Raw genomic sequence first — 15842 nt, forward strand, 5'->3', positions numbered from 1 at the left:
TGAGAACCCGGTTCGACAGCTGAATTTGAAATGAAGACGTTATTCCCAAGATAAACTCAAGGAAAAATATAAGACTTAGTATGTGTTATTTTTAATTTTATTAATACATTGATTCTGTTAAAAATATAAGACTTCCTTATTGCTCGACAGATTCAATGTAACACATAATTTCCCTTTTCTCATAAGGCAGGGGTGGGGATCCTTTGACCCATCACTTTTTTTTTTTTTTAATAAAGTCCTCCAAAAACAATGCAGTAATATTTATTAAATGTATTGTTTCTCTTTAGAATTGCATGGCGGGCCGGATCAAATGCTCCATTGGGCCAGTAGGTTCCCCACCCCTGTCAGAAGAAAACATTCTCAAAAAGTCTTTACAATATCAATAACTTAAAATGAAAATCATAAAAAAATTAAAAAAAAGATTGCAATGAGCTGCTATCGTTGTGCACAGATGTGAAATAACACCCTTTTTATCAATCATCACCCTCATGACAAAGATACACTTTGTCTGGCAAACACATTTTCAAATGTCTTCAAACCTTATCACACTACTGCATTAATTGTGAGAAGACGCAGGCAAGCATATCATTCAAAATCAAATTGAGAAGATGAGCAGTCCCCAAGGAAAATACTTTTCGATGATACATTTTTACTGCGTTTGAATTACACATTAAAAACTAATATTTGTCCAAAGCATTTTCAATTTAGACCAGTGAAGCACCATGTTTGAGCTTTTGCATTGTTAAATTTGGCAGCTAGTGAGTTGGAAACTGTGCAAAATGTAGAGTGTTGCACATCATAAAATAAGAAATATTTTAACTTGAGCACCATTTTGAAATTAGTTTTAGTCATATCATAATGACAAGGCACATTTAGTAAATGGTTGTGTGTATAAACAAAAAACCCTGACTGATACAAAACACTGAAACTTACTTCGGACAAACACACAAAGACTCTATTGTATTGGAGTCTTCAACATTGATAATATCTCAACAATGCTTTGCAGTTCCTTTGGGCATGAGGGACACATTAAATTAAGTCAGCAAAAGGTGCCGTGTACATGTTCGTTACCTCATTATATAACATGCAGGTATGTCGTCTTGGTGTCCACCCCTATCACATTTTTGGCTGTGCACCTGTAAAATCCCGTGTCCCGACTCGACGGTTTCTGTATCACCAGAGAACCTCGAGGACTGAGATAACGGTTACCATAGATACGAGCCTGGCCCAGCACCCTCAGCTGTGTCATGTCTGGCGTTTCCCAGGTAACCATTGCCCGGGGAGTTGCTATGGTGAGGCAGGGCAGCTCCACTGCGACACCAGGACGTGTGTAGGTCACAGGTGAAGGTCCTGATGTGATGCGCGGGGGATAGGCGATGATGATGACGGGAACCGTGACAAGTGAAACCAAGGACGAATCAGGGCTCGTGGACTTGCAGGTATAAGTGCCTCGGTCAAACACGGATGCCTGTTGGATCACCAGCGTCCCATCCTCTTGGACTAAATACCGGCCAGAATCCCCGCTCTCACCCCTGGACAGGACCTTGCCATTGGGAAAAGTCCAAGAAAGGGAGCCCACAGAGTGTTTGGGGGCTTGAGAAGAAGAGCAGGGTAGGCGAAGAGTCTCTCCATTTGTAATGCTCAGCAAAGAAGCAGTTTGAGTGCTCACTGCTGGTGCTGAGATGGCAGAGGGTGAGGGAGGGCCGACTGGATCAGCGGCTACCAACGAAGATGGCCCACTTGGTAGCGTTTTTTGAGAAACAGGAATTGGGGGATGCGGCACCACAGGCCACAACTGCCCCGTTTGAGAAGCTTGTTGTGCAGCTGCCGAGTGAGATGCCACAGACGAAAGCGGGCGGGATGCTTCTTGCGGCTCTGAGACCTCCAGCACGACCTGAATCCTTGTCTCACCTTTGTCGCCACTCACCACGCACACCAAAGTACCGCTGTCGCTCAACCGTGCGGCCCGAAGCTCCAGCGTACCGTTTCGGTGCACCGTGAGCCGGCTGCCATAGTACGGAGCTGGTAGCACACCATTACCAGGCAAATACCAGCTTAAGGGAGGGGATCCATGAGACGGGCACGGCAACAGAACAGTTTGGCCTTTCATTATGCGCTGCTTTCCCGTTGTTACCACGCCCACAAGTTTGTTAGAGGTGCTACTGGTGCCTGTGCTTGTAGCACTGCTCCTATTTTTGTCATTAGTCACTCCCGAGTTACCTCTGACCCAATTTACTCGACCATCACCGTTCTTAGTAACACTGCTTGTAAACATGCGATTTCTAGAAATGGTGGTATCCCTACTGGGATTTGCATCGTTAGCCGTTTCCGCTGCGACTTCATTGCTTCTTGCACCAATATTTCTTGCATCACCATCACTAATTGAACTAGGACCGTTTCTTATCAGACTATTCAAAGTTCCATGTGCATTTCTATTCATGGTTCCACTGTTACTTGCTTGGATGCCTATATTTGCACCTCTGTTCACACCGATGCTGACAACACGACCAAGCTGGGTTGTGATTCCACCATTAGGCTTTTTGAATCCATTTTCACTATCACTCCTGGGGACTGGATTAAGACCCATTCCATTGATTATTCTTATCCGACCATTGTTGGCACCATAGCCATTGTTTCCATTATTAGGTACATCCACTTCGAGTCCTACTACCATGTTTCGTTCACCAGCTGAGTTGCTTGCTCGACATGTATAGTTTCCTGTGTCAATCTTCTGTGCTTGACGCACCTCCAGAGTTCCAGGAGAAGCCACCGCAACTCGGTCAGAATAAAAACCAGAACTGGCTGGGATGACACGATGTGCTGGGGAGAACCAGGTGACTGTTGGTGGGGGATCCCCAGTTGCCTGGCAGCGAATGACCGCCGTAGCTCCCTGACGCACTTTAATAACTTGGTAACTTTTGTCATCATTGAAGATAGGTGGGGCTGTCATCATGACCTTGACATGAACCTGAAGGGAAATATTTTGAAGGAAAACATCTTTAATAAAAATAAAAAAAGAAGAAGGAAGTATTATTATTATTTTTTAATTTTTTACTTCAGCTTCAACTTTACCTTCATGGTATCTTGACCTCCTTGATTCTCAGCATAACAAGTGTACTCGCCTTCCTCTCCCCTGCCCACTGCTGGAACCAGCAATGTTCCATTATGGAAAACGACAAGCCTGCGTCCCCGCCCTGCTCTTTCTTCGCCTTGCAACACACTGTTCACCATGGTCCCATCTGGTAGACTCCAACTGACTGCCGGGTCTGGTAATCCTGATGCCAAACAGTCCACCTGCAATGACCAAAGTGTAAAAGTCTACTAATGGAATCAATTCTTTGTAGAAGGTAATGTGGACATGTGGTAAATCATTTTTGAAACATTGTCACTTGACTCACATCCCGTGCAATTCAATGTACATACATGTAAACTGAATTAGAAACTAATAGAAACAAGCTTCTGCGGTAATTTGGTATCCTCTCTCTTGCATGTCACCTCACCTTTTTCAGAAAGCTGCTAAATAGCTGTTAAATATTCACCGTCAACCATGAAAGCTGACTGATGAAGCAGTGTGGCACACTGCATGGTTGGGGAACTCGGTAGTAGTAGAAAATTTAATGTTCTCAAAATCATTATGTACTAGAAAATAAACATTTCACAGAACAGTCGCAGAACCAGCCTAGCAATCAGCCCCCCCACTTCTGGCTTTGACCAAAGATATCGAAAGCATCTTAAATCTGATCCAACTATAATTGAATAAAGTTCTTGTTTCCAAATCCATGAAAGTTTGAAGATTGGTTTAAGACTATACTGATTAGCTCACCGACCTCAGTCACTTGGGACATTTTATGTCATAAATCTAATCAGTGGATTTCTTTGACGCTGATAAATAATCCCTCAAAGCTTGCGGGATGTCATTTGAGCATCGACCTATTCTTGTGTAGTCCGAGACAGTCTGATTGAAGCTTAACATTTTTGTATATTAAGGTACCTTCAGTGCCTTTCCAAATGACACCATCTGATTGAAAGGCTGCTTGGGCTCAATCTTTGCAGGCTTGATCACCGCGGACACACGCAGGAGGCGATAATCGTCAGCGACTTTGTTGCGTGCAATGCAAAGGTAGTCTCCAACATCCAGCTCTGTCACTGACTGAACGGACAGTGTGCCATTTTGGTGCACCTTCAGACGTTGGTCGAAACTTCAGTTTGAATAGATGTGAAAGACAGAGTGAGACACACTAAGGATGCACCACTAGTACAATTATACACAGATTCTGCCCTCATACCTGAAATGCATATCAACCAGTTTTCTGCTGGGAGTCCTCCAAATGATGATGGGGGATGGGTTGCCCGTTACAGAGCAGTGGAGCTGCAGATTATCCCCATAGGACACAGCAGAGACAGGAGGCGAGGTTGAGACAATTCGGGCTTTGCTGAATGGAGAGACTGGCAAAGAGTGTACAATAACTGAAGCTCTGCTTTTATCAGATGTGTGAGAGGGGTGTGTGGTGTTATGTGTGGCCATAGACATTTTTGTCAAGTTAGTCAGCTGTGAGTGCGAGGTGATGACTGTTCCATTGATTTTGGAGGCTGAGTCAGCATAAGCGGACTGATGAGGGTAAAATGGGGATTTGGGACTGAGAGGGGTCAATCTGGCAGAGTCAAGCGGCTTTGACTGGAAGCCAGGATGGGGCGAAGATCTGTTTTTCAGAAGAGGCGATGAAAGTGACATGTTTTTTGTATCTCTTGTCATTTCTCCTTGTTGTGCCTCTTCTTTCATTTCCACCCTCACAGTCCTCTTATCAGTTCCAACTGCATTAAAAGAAGTGCACTCATAACTCCCCACATCCTTAGGCCCAATCTTTCGAATATGCAGGGTCCCGTTTGGCAACACAAAAAGGTTACCATGGAGAAATTGGGATGGACGAACTAGAGCCCCATCTGGGACACGCCATCGCAAATTTGGTGGTGGGGCCCCTCTGGCAGTGCAGTGAGCATAAAAAGGTCCTCCCTGAGCCAATAGAAGGCTTTCCTCTCTTGGTTGCTGTATCACCGGGGGAAACGACGACACGTGTAAGCGCACCGAAGCACTGGCAGCCCCAGCTGAGTTGGAGGCCACGCAGCGATATGCCCCTCGGTCACTTGGTAATGTTGATGAAATGTGGAGGGTTCCATTTGAGTCCATGCTGATTCGATTGCTGGAGTTAGCCGTGGAGGTCAGGACAGCACGGTTCGGAAGAACCCAAGAGAGCAGAGGGGTCGGAACACCGCTGGCCTGACATTCCAGGTGGACCTCTCCGCCTTGATGAATCGTGGCTTCTCTATAGCTTGCCAGCTGCATTCGAGGCGGGCGCGTCCACACTTCCAGGGTGGTTAGCAGCCTTGTCATGTCAAGACAAAACATTTTCAGTTTAGAACACATTCTTCATCAAAAGTATGGTGCATTGATATTCATAACTTGAGTGGCCTCACCTGTCACGACCCAGGAAGCTGTGTGCACTGCAAATGTATGTGCCCCTGTCCTGGAGCTGTACATTTCGGATAACAAGGGTACCATTTGCCAGAACCTCAAACCGCTGAGCCCTGGAATGAACAGACATCACCGCTCCTGAGACACAAAGACCCAGACAAACTGTCAGAGGGCAAGTTGGCAGAAATTTTGAGCAGAATTTAGACATTATCAGCCAATTGTGCAATGATAATGTAATCAGTGTTCAATGTTAAATGTTCTTTTTTGTTTTAGTTCCTTGTTACTGTAATACTGGTGTGGCTCAAACTACCGGAGACAAATTCCTCGTGTGTTTTTACATACTTGGCCAGTAATAAAGACGATTCTGATTCTGATAACACTGTCCTGTATTCAATTTTCCTTTTGACATCATGTCAGCCGTGAATGGATAAATAAAAAAATAACAGCTAGAGGTGGCATAAGAATTTTGCACAATACTGTTCGCATACATGTATGTCATTGCGCACAAGGTCAACCATAGTACATTGTAATGTCTGAGACATTTGGTTGTCGTAAGTATATTAATTTAAATGTGTGACTGCAGGAAGTCTTTATTTTTTCTGCTCCAGTGACAAAATATGCAGCTGTGTACATGACATTTAAATTACTTTTTGTTTCTGGAAATGGAAAACATACAGTAGGTTTGTCTGTTCCAAGGAGGTCCACACTATTTGCTGAGGTTATATATCAGCACACAAATCTGATTCAACAAGTCTGCAGAGAGATGTTCGACATGAATGTAATGTGAAGATAAGACTGGCCTCATTTCCATATAAATTCATTGTGTGTTTTGCCTATATATGTATGCTGGGCCAAATGTGTGCATATCTGTTACACTGCATGCACCTGTGGCAACCTTGGTCCATGTGATGGAGGGCTTTGGCTCGCCTTGAGCCTCACAAGTCAGCCTGGCAACATTTCCTGCTGGGAACGACACCGTTCTGATATGCGGGTCTGCAATCCTTGGCCTGGATCTTAAAGCTGGAGACTGCTGGGATTTTTTTTCCATCAAACATAAGATAGAAAAATAAATGTTAACAGTCCCTTGGACATCTGAAGACAAAACCTACTCCTCCGTTAAAAAACTGCAGACAATGAAAAGATTACAAACCTAAATTAGAATTAAAGCACTAATACAAGTTGGTAATCTTTTCAGCAAAATATTGATAATTTCATCACTTCCGTGGAATATTACAATCACAGTTATTTCAGATTGATAGCTGATCAACAATGGGCTCATCACACTGGATTGCACAGATTTGTAAATGAATTAGCGTCTGATTGCTATAAATCCAGTGGGATTAGACGCCCAAACACATAACGCTGTTACTAATAGAGCATGTGTTTTTCATCTCTGCTTTCGAAACGACTCTGGCAAAGCTCAGGAAAATCCTTCAAATTGGAGAAATGCCATAAACATCCCTTAGGTTTAACAACAGGCCATGTGATCAGAGATGAGACTATTTTCAGATCTATTATGCATTTTCGGCTAAGCTTTTTGCCCCAGGTCTTGCACATTTGAGTGAGTGTGAATTCAAATAACAGTTTCACTGGCATGCACCAACACAATTACATTTTAAGAATACTCTTAAAGAAATATCAAACTTTCTAAATGACTGCAAATGAAGACTAAAAAAAAGCTTTGTGAATACATTAGCATTCAAATTAGAAAAAGTGGGTGAAGTGATTTAAGTATTGTTCCTAGTCTTACTGTCGTGTGTGTTGGCTTTAAATCGCATTTGGGTTAAAGACTTTTGTAATCTATTAAGACTCACCCGTGGGTCGGCAGGAAGAGGAGATGGAGACCACTGTGGCCTGCTGCTGTGTGAATCTGGAATGAAATTAGCTCCAGGGTTTCTCCAGTCAGTTGGGGGTCGACTCTGGTGTGCAGCGCCAGACACAGGCCTCCCTTTGGGGCTGACCTGGCCGATGTTTGGCCTTTCTTTAAATGACGCAGCAGTACTTGATGCTGCTGTTGTTGTTAGGGTGGTAGAACTAGAAGGTGCACTGGGTGTAGTGTCGCTCTTAGGAATTTTGGATGGGTTGGCACTTTTTCTATAAATAGGAGAGCTAGTTTCTGAAGTAGAAAGCGCAGGGATGGTAGTTGAGGGAATATCTTTGAATGGATCTGCATTATTTGTCCTAATGAAACTAGTCGTAGGTGAGAGGGTAGTTGATGGGTAAGTAACAGTTGTAGAAGCCGTAGATGTAAGAGTTGAATATTTAGTGGCACTTTGAGTAGTTTGATACATGGAGGGAATTATGGGAGGTAAAGTCAATGGAATTGGGTTTGCAGTCATAAAAGTAAATGTAGTTGATGTTGGAAGTGTGTCGTCAAAAGTTGCAACAGATATTTCACCAGTAGAAGCGCTGACACGATTATTTGTAAGACTGATTGAAGGGGTTGTTGTCAAGGAAACAGTGGAGGAGAGGGTGGCCGGGAGAGGGGTGGAGAATTGAGATTCATTCGGGATGTCCGACAAATTATTTTCCAGCCCTTCACCCTTTTCGCCTGAGGGTCCATCATCATTTAGGCTCCAGGTTGTTTGTGTGTTTGTGTAGGCGTCAAAAGAGTCTGTGGTCGCCGGTGTTTGTGATTTAAAGACAGCTGACTCTGCACTGTCTGGTATGTTGCCTGAATGAGTCATCACATCTGTATTTGTCTCCGTGTCGTAGGGGGCTAATGAAGTGGGGTAGGAAGGCGTTGGTGCAGGCAAGTCAGATGTTGAAGTGGTGATGCCAACAGTGGTAGGAACAGAAGACGGTGGAGGATTTACTATCTCAATATTTGAGGTTGAAAAATGAGTTTCAATATTCTCAATCTTTTCAGGTATAGTTGGTGGAGATGTGGTTGTCACCAGTTGAGTGATGGTAGTTTCAGGCACCACGGTTTTTGGCATCGGGTTGAGAGGATCAATTAGAGGTCGACGTGGTGTCATAGGTCGCCCCCTCGTCCTGCTGTTGACCCGTCTCCTCTGCCCGATCCTTCTGCGAGAGTTCCAAGGGCTTTGTGGCCGTGCATTTGGGACTAAATTAGGCATTAGTCCCGTTTGTGGTTTTGAAGGTCTCACTCTAGAAGAGGTGGGCTTTGCTTCCTGCTCCTCTCTACTAGTTGCATCTGGGTCAATTTCATTAGTTCCGAATGTTGTCATGGGGCTGCCTAGGTCTGTCGGTATCGTTGTTTGTGGTGGTGTCACATTCTCAGTCTTAATATCATGAATTAAGGACTCTTGACTCTCAGTGCCTGTTTTTGATTCAGTCTTTGCTTGCGTTGTGACTGCTACTGTGTGAGTGGGATAAACGGGCTGGAAACTTTCCTCTCGCAGAGCAGCGTCATCAACTGATGAACCCTCCATTTCTGATCCATCTGCTCCTTCTGTGTCTGTATTATCACCACCCCCTTGACTTTCACTGTCTTCATCGCCCCTCAATGGTTTTGCCGTGGGCTTTTCTGTTATGATGTCCTCACTATTGTTTGTGGCTGTCTTCTGGCGTATCTTTGCCAGTAGGTCAGCCCATTTGAGTGGGTCAATTTTTTGTTTGTGTGTGGTGTAACGATTTCTTCTCTGCTCAGGTGATTGTGGCCTCCCTCCTCTTCTCAAGGGACCTTCTCTCAAAGGCCCTCGTCTTATGGGCTTCTGGACTTGAATTTTTTTATTTGACGGTTGTTGAATATGACTTTGATGTTTCCTGTGGATTACAATGGTTCTCTGTTCTTCTTCATCTAAATCCCCCGATCCTTCCTCTATTTGACGGAATAATGGCGCTCTTATCTTTGTTGATCGCCCAGAGGCTGATTGTGGCCCCACTGGAGCATCTCCAAGTGGCTGAGTCTTCCTTGGATTTATTTCTAGGTTCATGGACACTGAGGCACTACCATACTGGTTGACAGCAACACAACGATAATGACCAGCATCTCTCAGTGAGGGTTTTGGAAAAAAGAGACTCCCATTTGATTGAAGAGTAAATCCACTTAATATTGGTAATCCCCTGTGTACTATATTCCCATTTGGTAACATCCAAAATGTCTGTGGTTCTGGTGAACCAGAAGCTTTGCAGGACAGGCTAGCAGGCTGTCCAACTCTCCCCGTGACAGGAGGTCCGACTTGCTCACCTGTTGGTGGGGCAGAGGACCCCTCTACTACCAGACGCAGTGGTAGAACATCTGAATCTTTGCCAATCTGGGCTACACAGTAGTAAATCCCTGCATCCGAGCGCTCAACATTCTGTAATAATAGACGAGAGCCAGAGACCTGAATCCTACCATCTTGACTACTGAATGGCGAGTTAAGTTTGGATCCATCTGGAAGAATCCATTTTACTTTGGGGTGACTCGAACTTAGAAGAGGGCAGGAGAGCTCCAGTCTGGTGCCAGTAGCTGCTGTTACTGCTGTGGTGGTTTGGTTAGTCAAAATGAAAACCCATGGGTGAGAAGCAGTAGTAGATGTTGCAGGTCTCGTAGTGGGGTCAGGATGAGCAGAAACTCTTGTAGAATATATAAGGCTGACTGTGTCTCGGCTGGAATGTGCTCTGTTAAGTTGAATACCAATAGCCGGCTGCATTAACCAATGTGGTCCTGTTGAGATAGAGGCTTTGACTCCAGTGTTATAATACCCCTCTGTCTCTGCTGTCTGTCTGTAGCGGTAGGCCAGTTTTGGAGCTTTATTCAGCATGAGTTCCCTCTCAAGGTGCACTGCAGTCTCACTATAGTAAGCCAGGATCCTCCAAAGACTGTCATAGCTCTCTTTCTCCACGGGGCACTCCAGAGAGAAGGACAGAGCCATAGCAATAGGTGAAGAAGAGGGATGGGAGAGGTCTGGAGCAGGAAACGCATCCTGCGAGTCCGTCGAATGAGTGATATTGCAGCCGAGTTCAACGCTGTTCCCCTGTTGATCCGACAGGTCGAGTGAAGCGGCGCCTAAAGGCTCTCTGAAGGATTCACTCGGTTGGATTTCACCGAGTTCAGTTTCGGAAGGTGTATCTTCTCCCCGCAGGGTAATGACAGGGGAGGTGCACGTCAGATCTTTCTGATCAAGCACGCTTTGACCTTGAAGGGCGCTTGGTGACTCGCATATTGGACACTGAGGACCTCCGGAACATTTCATTAAATCTGGTTGAAAAGACAGACAAAGACAGATGAGAGTGATCCCTTATCCCATATATGATAACGTGCACGTCAAAGCTGTCTGCATGTGTTGCTAATGCCAAATTTAGCATGCACGCTCTTCTGTACTATTAATTACACTTCATATCACTTACTAATTTGATGCGGTTACTTAATCTGCTCATAAATCGTAAATATGCAAAACCTAATTATTCCATGGCAAGCATTAGCCTTTGTTTCAACTGCCTGCACACAATGCTGCCAATATGTATTAGTCATGGGAGGTTAAGTCTGGCATGTCAATGAGAGGCATTTGAAATTCCCGTCTTCTTTAGTGTCTTTGTGAAAATTCCTAAATGGACTGAGAGATTCTGAGAGGTAAAGGGGAGCATGAAATTAAAAGCAGGCGGGGAGGGAGATGTCAAAGGTACACAAAAACACAACCAGATGTATTTAAATGTAAATGTAACTCATATATCAACCATCAAGCTTTATTTGACATTTTAAAAAGTTGCAAGACACATTAAAGACTAATCAATCATTCAGAAATGGTGTCTTTATGTTTTCATTTATAATGCTAACCCTTTCCTTCTCTCTTTGCCCTCTCCTTTAGTTGAATTAATATTGAAGGACAAAAAAAAAAGAGACACAAACCTGAGTGAACAAAACGCCAAGCAGGAAACCAACTCATCCTGCAGTCACAGCTCCAGGGATTAGCCTGAAGCGCTAGAGTTTCCAGCATCGATGCAGTCTGCAAGATGGCCTTGGGCAGGGTGCTTAAACTGTTGTTGGACACATCAAGGTGTCTAGAGACGGGAACGTTTTTAGATGGCTGTCAGTAAGGAAGATGAAATACAGAGATGCTGCCTCTGAAAGTCCTGTCTTAAGTGGCTAGCCCGCGAGGCAAACCTATGTAGCAGCCAATTTACACTCAGTAAAATCACTTCCTTCCATCCTTCGATACTGGCTGAAATGAGGTCTAGTGAGGTTACATTTAAGATGGAGATTCAAACTCCATAAAATACTTAAACTAATGTTTTTCACCAAAATTAGATCACTTTTGGGCCCTTTGAACTCAAATGTACAACTGTATATCATGTCTGAATTATGGTAGGCTATCACGTTAATTAAATGCAAAAAAAATTTGACTTCAAGAGACGACACCTACCGAAGTGTTGAGAAGTAGTATGTGTTGAGTAGTGAAAGTGTGCAGAGGGCGTGGGGATGCAGCTGATGCAGCCTGTTTCCTTGTAGACGCAGCAGACGGAGGCTTGGCAGCTGGAGCAAGGCCCTAGGGTGGATGTACTGAAGGTGGTTGTGATCCAAGTACAGGCGCAGTAGCGAGGTCAGGCCAGAAAAAGTCTGGGATGAAGGGATCTCTGTCAGCTTGTTGTAGCTCAGCTTTAGAATCTGTGGTGGAGGAGGTGGAAATTGAATGATAAATATTACTAAGAGAACGGAAGATATGATTATCAAATATTGGGTGAACTTAAAGAATGTACTACTTTAGGTAGCACATTTCTAACAATTTGAAGTATGCCTTCTCGTAGGAGGAAACAATATTTCAAGAGCGCGCATGATGATGAAAACCACCTTGTGGAATTTTTGTAAGGCTTATGGTAAAACAGCTCTCCGGGGAAGCTACTTCCACAAGTGGGAAAGATCCAGCTGCTGACAATTCCAGGCGCACAGAAATATGGATCCTATTATCACAGTATGGCAAATACAGTACAGTATATACCCACATTTGGGTGAGAGATGAAAGAAACAGCGGCTTGGTGAGCAGCATTGCATCACTGTCACTGCGGGGTCAACAGAAAGTCTTGTGCAATGGATTCATTTGATTACTGCATGCATCCACTTTAATAATTAATTATGGTTAGTTAACAAGGTGGTTATAGTTAATGAAAGCTAACAAAATAACAAAAACTAAAATTGGAAAAAAACAAATTAATTAAATGAATTATTTTTTTTAAATACTTTTGGAAAAAGGACAACTGAAACTACATCTTGTGTTTATGAAACTAACAATCTAATTGTAGTTATAGCAAAAATGTCTATCGTTTTTGTCTTTGTCAAGTAATATGATGAGCTTTCCGGGGTTCATTTAAAATGTTTTTTATTTTGGTATTGCTGTAGATCTCAACAGAAGAAGGAAGGCTAAACAGCCATTTGAGAATTGTAGTTTCCCTTTTTTTTTTTTTTTTTTTTTTAAACTGAACCAGGCTTCTTCCTAGTTCATGGGGAATGCCAAACAGAAGGTGTAATGCTGTTATGATTCTACTGGGTGGCTGGTCCATCATTTGGTACCACAAACGTTACTCAAATTGTACCCCCCCAAAAAAATTCTATCTGCACCTTTTCTTCAGGTTTTCATTCAACTTTATTGGTTACTTAACAGTGGCGTAACATAAGTTGTCAGCACCTGGGATGATTTAGGATTTACACTGTAGTTGTTGCAAGAGTACAAAAATAGGCCAAAACAAGTCAGTTGTTGAACAAATCATGTTATGTCTGTTTGTTTCATCATCACACGACACCTTTTACATGCACGTAATTTGGAAATGTCAAGTCAGTCACAGAAAAAAACTGACTGCATACTGTCATGACTGACGGGTCAGCATTGAGGCAGATGATGTTAATGTGTAACGCTCAAATTAAGATTTCAACTTTCTTTCTTTCTTTCTTACATTTTTATTTTGTAGACCTCAAACTACAACAATCACCCACCCACAGTTAACGGCCATGCATGTGTTTAAATTGAAGTGCCTTTCTTAATTTTCAACCTCATTCCAAGAATGGTAATTGGTTCAGCGAAAGTCCCATCTTTTTCCCATCCCAGTTCACCTGCAGTGATTTCAGGTCTCGAAACAGTGCATCCGGCAGGTGGTGGATGTCATTGCTGTGCAGCATCAAAAGCTCTAACCTCTGTAGCCCGGCCAGTGAACTGTCATGGATCCCGCTGATGCTGTTGAACCTGTATAGTGGGGAAAAGACGCAGCGAATTCATTATTTCACCCAAGCAGCATCTTTTCCTTTACAGCGTAACCTCTAGAATCAAACAAATTTGCTCCGACTGACATTGGTTGACTTCCGTTTTGTTCTCATTTCAAAACAAATAGGAAATAATGCAAAATTAATGAATTTGAATGGGCTCTCCCACTTCCAATTTCATAACGAATCCTCAAAATCGTCATCGGACTTAGCCGCCATGCTCCGCCCACATTAGATGGCGTAGTCAAAAGAGTAGTGATGGCGAAATGATGCTTCATGAAGCACTGAAGCATTCCAGTCAATTGGTTCAAAGCTTCATGGTGTTTCATTTGCTCTCTGGCGCCTCAGTGTGGTCAAGAAGACTCGGTATACGTGTAAACAGAATGAAATAAGAATATAGGCTAAACAATGACAAGAAGATTAATCAGTAGATGTTGGGTGGTTGATAGCAGAAATTCCCGATCAGGACGTATATGCTTTGCTACAAAAAAGAAAACAACAAAAAAAGTACCAAATGAGTACCAGCCCGCGGTTTGGCGCTTGGGACCATTGTTCTACAGCAATGAACTGGGATTTTGGAGGATTTGTTGTCGTCTGCAGCTGTTTTGACACCCGCTGTCAAACTCTGCAGGTGTGTTTGCACAGTCAACAAAAGCACCATCTGACAATTAGCTTGTGTACATGCGAAGCGTGCAAACTTCGTTACCCCAAATTGATGCGGCGCGTGTGCGCAGGCAATCCAGGAGGGACGGTGAGCAGGGAGCGGAAAGTGCAGTGGACTTCACTGGCCTGGTAGCAGTTGCAGCTCCTCGGGCAAGACTGGCCCCCGGGCACCAACAGGGCCCAAATTGCCAGCAGCACACCCACACTCGGATACGTATTCATCGTCAAGGTTAGCGCTGGCTGGCAGGCCAATACAAAAATGAAAAATAAATAATGAATAATACAATTTTGGTTGGGTGGTTGTTGATTTGTACAGTTGAATTCACAGTTTTAATCAGTGCAAAACATGCCCTCCTCTGCTAGGTAAATTGTTATTGCACCTGTCCTGAAACCACACACAGCTCTATATATATCTGATGCATTATTATTATTATCCTTCTTATTATTCACACTTAATAAACCTAACATGCATTTTTTTTATGGAATGTGGAAGGAAAATACGCAAAGAAAACAAGCAAGCACGGGGAGAACATGCAAACTCCACACAGGAAAGCCCAGAGCCCAAATTCGAACCTTGACAACTTTGATGAAAATAATTGCTCAACAACTGTGCCTGTACTGTAAAAGATACAATACAAAATATCAACAAACTAAACTACTTTACAAATGCAGGTCATATTTTTTTTCATTATTTGATTAAATAATCAATTAGTGAATTATTATTTGATAATATTAACAAACCTGAATAATTATAATTGTATAATTATGATCAACTGCTCCCCCGTTTAAAAATGTAATGTGGCCCAGTGTAACTGTTTTAGACAAATACATTTGAATAGAAATAGAAACATTGTCAAATGTCCATTCATTCCTTACAACTGCCTGTACTAGGCAAGTTTTGCACTGCATACTGAAGTCTTGCAATATGCGCCAAAAGTAATGAAAATCTTACCTTACAGCCCTTTAGTCGGATGGAGTGACTTATCCAGCACAGAATCATTCATTTTCCCGATGTAATGCGTATTTGTAGTCCCACAACCTGCGTGGTTGCCGATTTTTTTATTATTATTTTTTGAGCGAACGTGATTACGTGCTCTGCTCATCCATTTACACTGTGAATTAAAAGTCCAACCAAAGTTGTCGCAATAATAAAAGGGTTGGAAAAACACAATAAAAGTCCAAATTAGAAACATCCACAACCGCTTTTAAATAGCTTCCACAACTGGCTTCTGTGTGTGCGTGCGTCCGTCCCGGGATAAGCTGGAAACTACCGTGTATGTGCGCGCGTGCGTGAGCGCGCGACAGTGCTTGCGTGTGGATGTTTGAGTGCAAGAAAAGAGAGTGGGCTAAAGTAAACTTGCAGAGAGGCTCTCACTGGTAAAGGAGGGGCTTGAGTGCACTTCTTTACTGTATCACGTCAACGGGAGTCCCTCTGAAAAGGCATGGGAGGGACGTTATCACAAGGAATGCCTTGTTTGTCTCTCTCTTTTTCTCTTTTTTTCTTTTTACATTCATTTTTTTCCTGCGGCATTATGCACAGGGCTTATGCAATCATTCTTTGACAAAAATGAC

The 15842-nt window shown here is 43.3% G+C and overlaps 1 protein-coding gene across 1 annotated transcript; it reads right to left on the reverse strand.

The window, feature by feature from the left end:
- Positions 1 to 9: 9 nt before the first annotated feature.
- On the reverse strand, positions 10 to 15517 carry LOC147164621 (matrix-remodeling-associated protein 5-like). The gene is made up of 12 exons (XM_086092032.1): positions 15223 to 15517; positions 14314 to 14510; positions 13461 to 13590; positions 11782 to 12023; positions 11268 to 11419; positions 7285 to 10619; positions 6356 to 6497; positions 5473 to 5608; positions 4287 to 5381; positions 3992 to 4199; positions 3073 to 3294; positions 10 to 2968 (listed from the first exon to the last, which is right to left on the reverse strand). Exons 1-12 carry the CDS (start codon positions 15268 to 15270, stop codon positions 1076 to 1078), a joined length of 7800 nt encoding a protein of 2599 aa, XP_085948158.1. The 5' UTR covers positions 15271 to 15517; the 3' UTR covers positions 10 to 1075.
- Positions 15518 to 15842: the final 325 nt, after the last annotated feature.

The sequence above is a fragment of the Leptonotus elevatus genome, chromosome 12 (assembly GCF_054856555.1).
Source record: "Leptonotus elevatus isolate MCC_2025b chromosome 12, RoL_Lele_1.0, whole genome shotgun sequence".
Classification (NCBI taxonomy): Eukaryota; Metazoa; Chordata; class Actinopteri; order Syngnathiformes; family Syngnathidae; genus Leptonotus; species Leptonotus elevatus.

Excerpts from the sequence above, each read along its gene's own strand:
- LOC147164621 (XM_086092032.1), bottom strand. The coding sequence starts at position 15,270 with ATGATTCTGTGCTGGATAAGTCACTCCATCCGACTAAAGGGCTGTAAG. Across the intron at positions 5,609-6,355 it reads ATGGACCAAGGTTGCCACAG|GAGCGGTGATGTCTGTTCAT; the intron begins GTGCATGCAGTG and ends TTTGTGTCTCAG. Across the intron at positions 4,200-4,286 it reads CTGGTTGATATGCATTTCAG|TTTCGACCAACGTCTGAAGG; the intron begins GTATGAGGGCAG and ends TTCAAACTGAAG.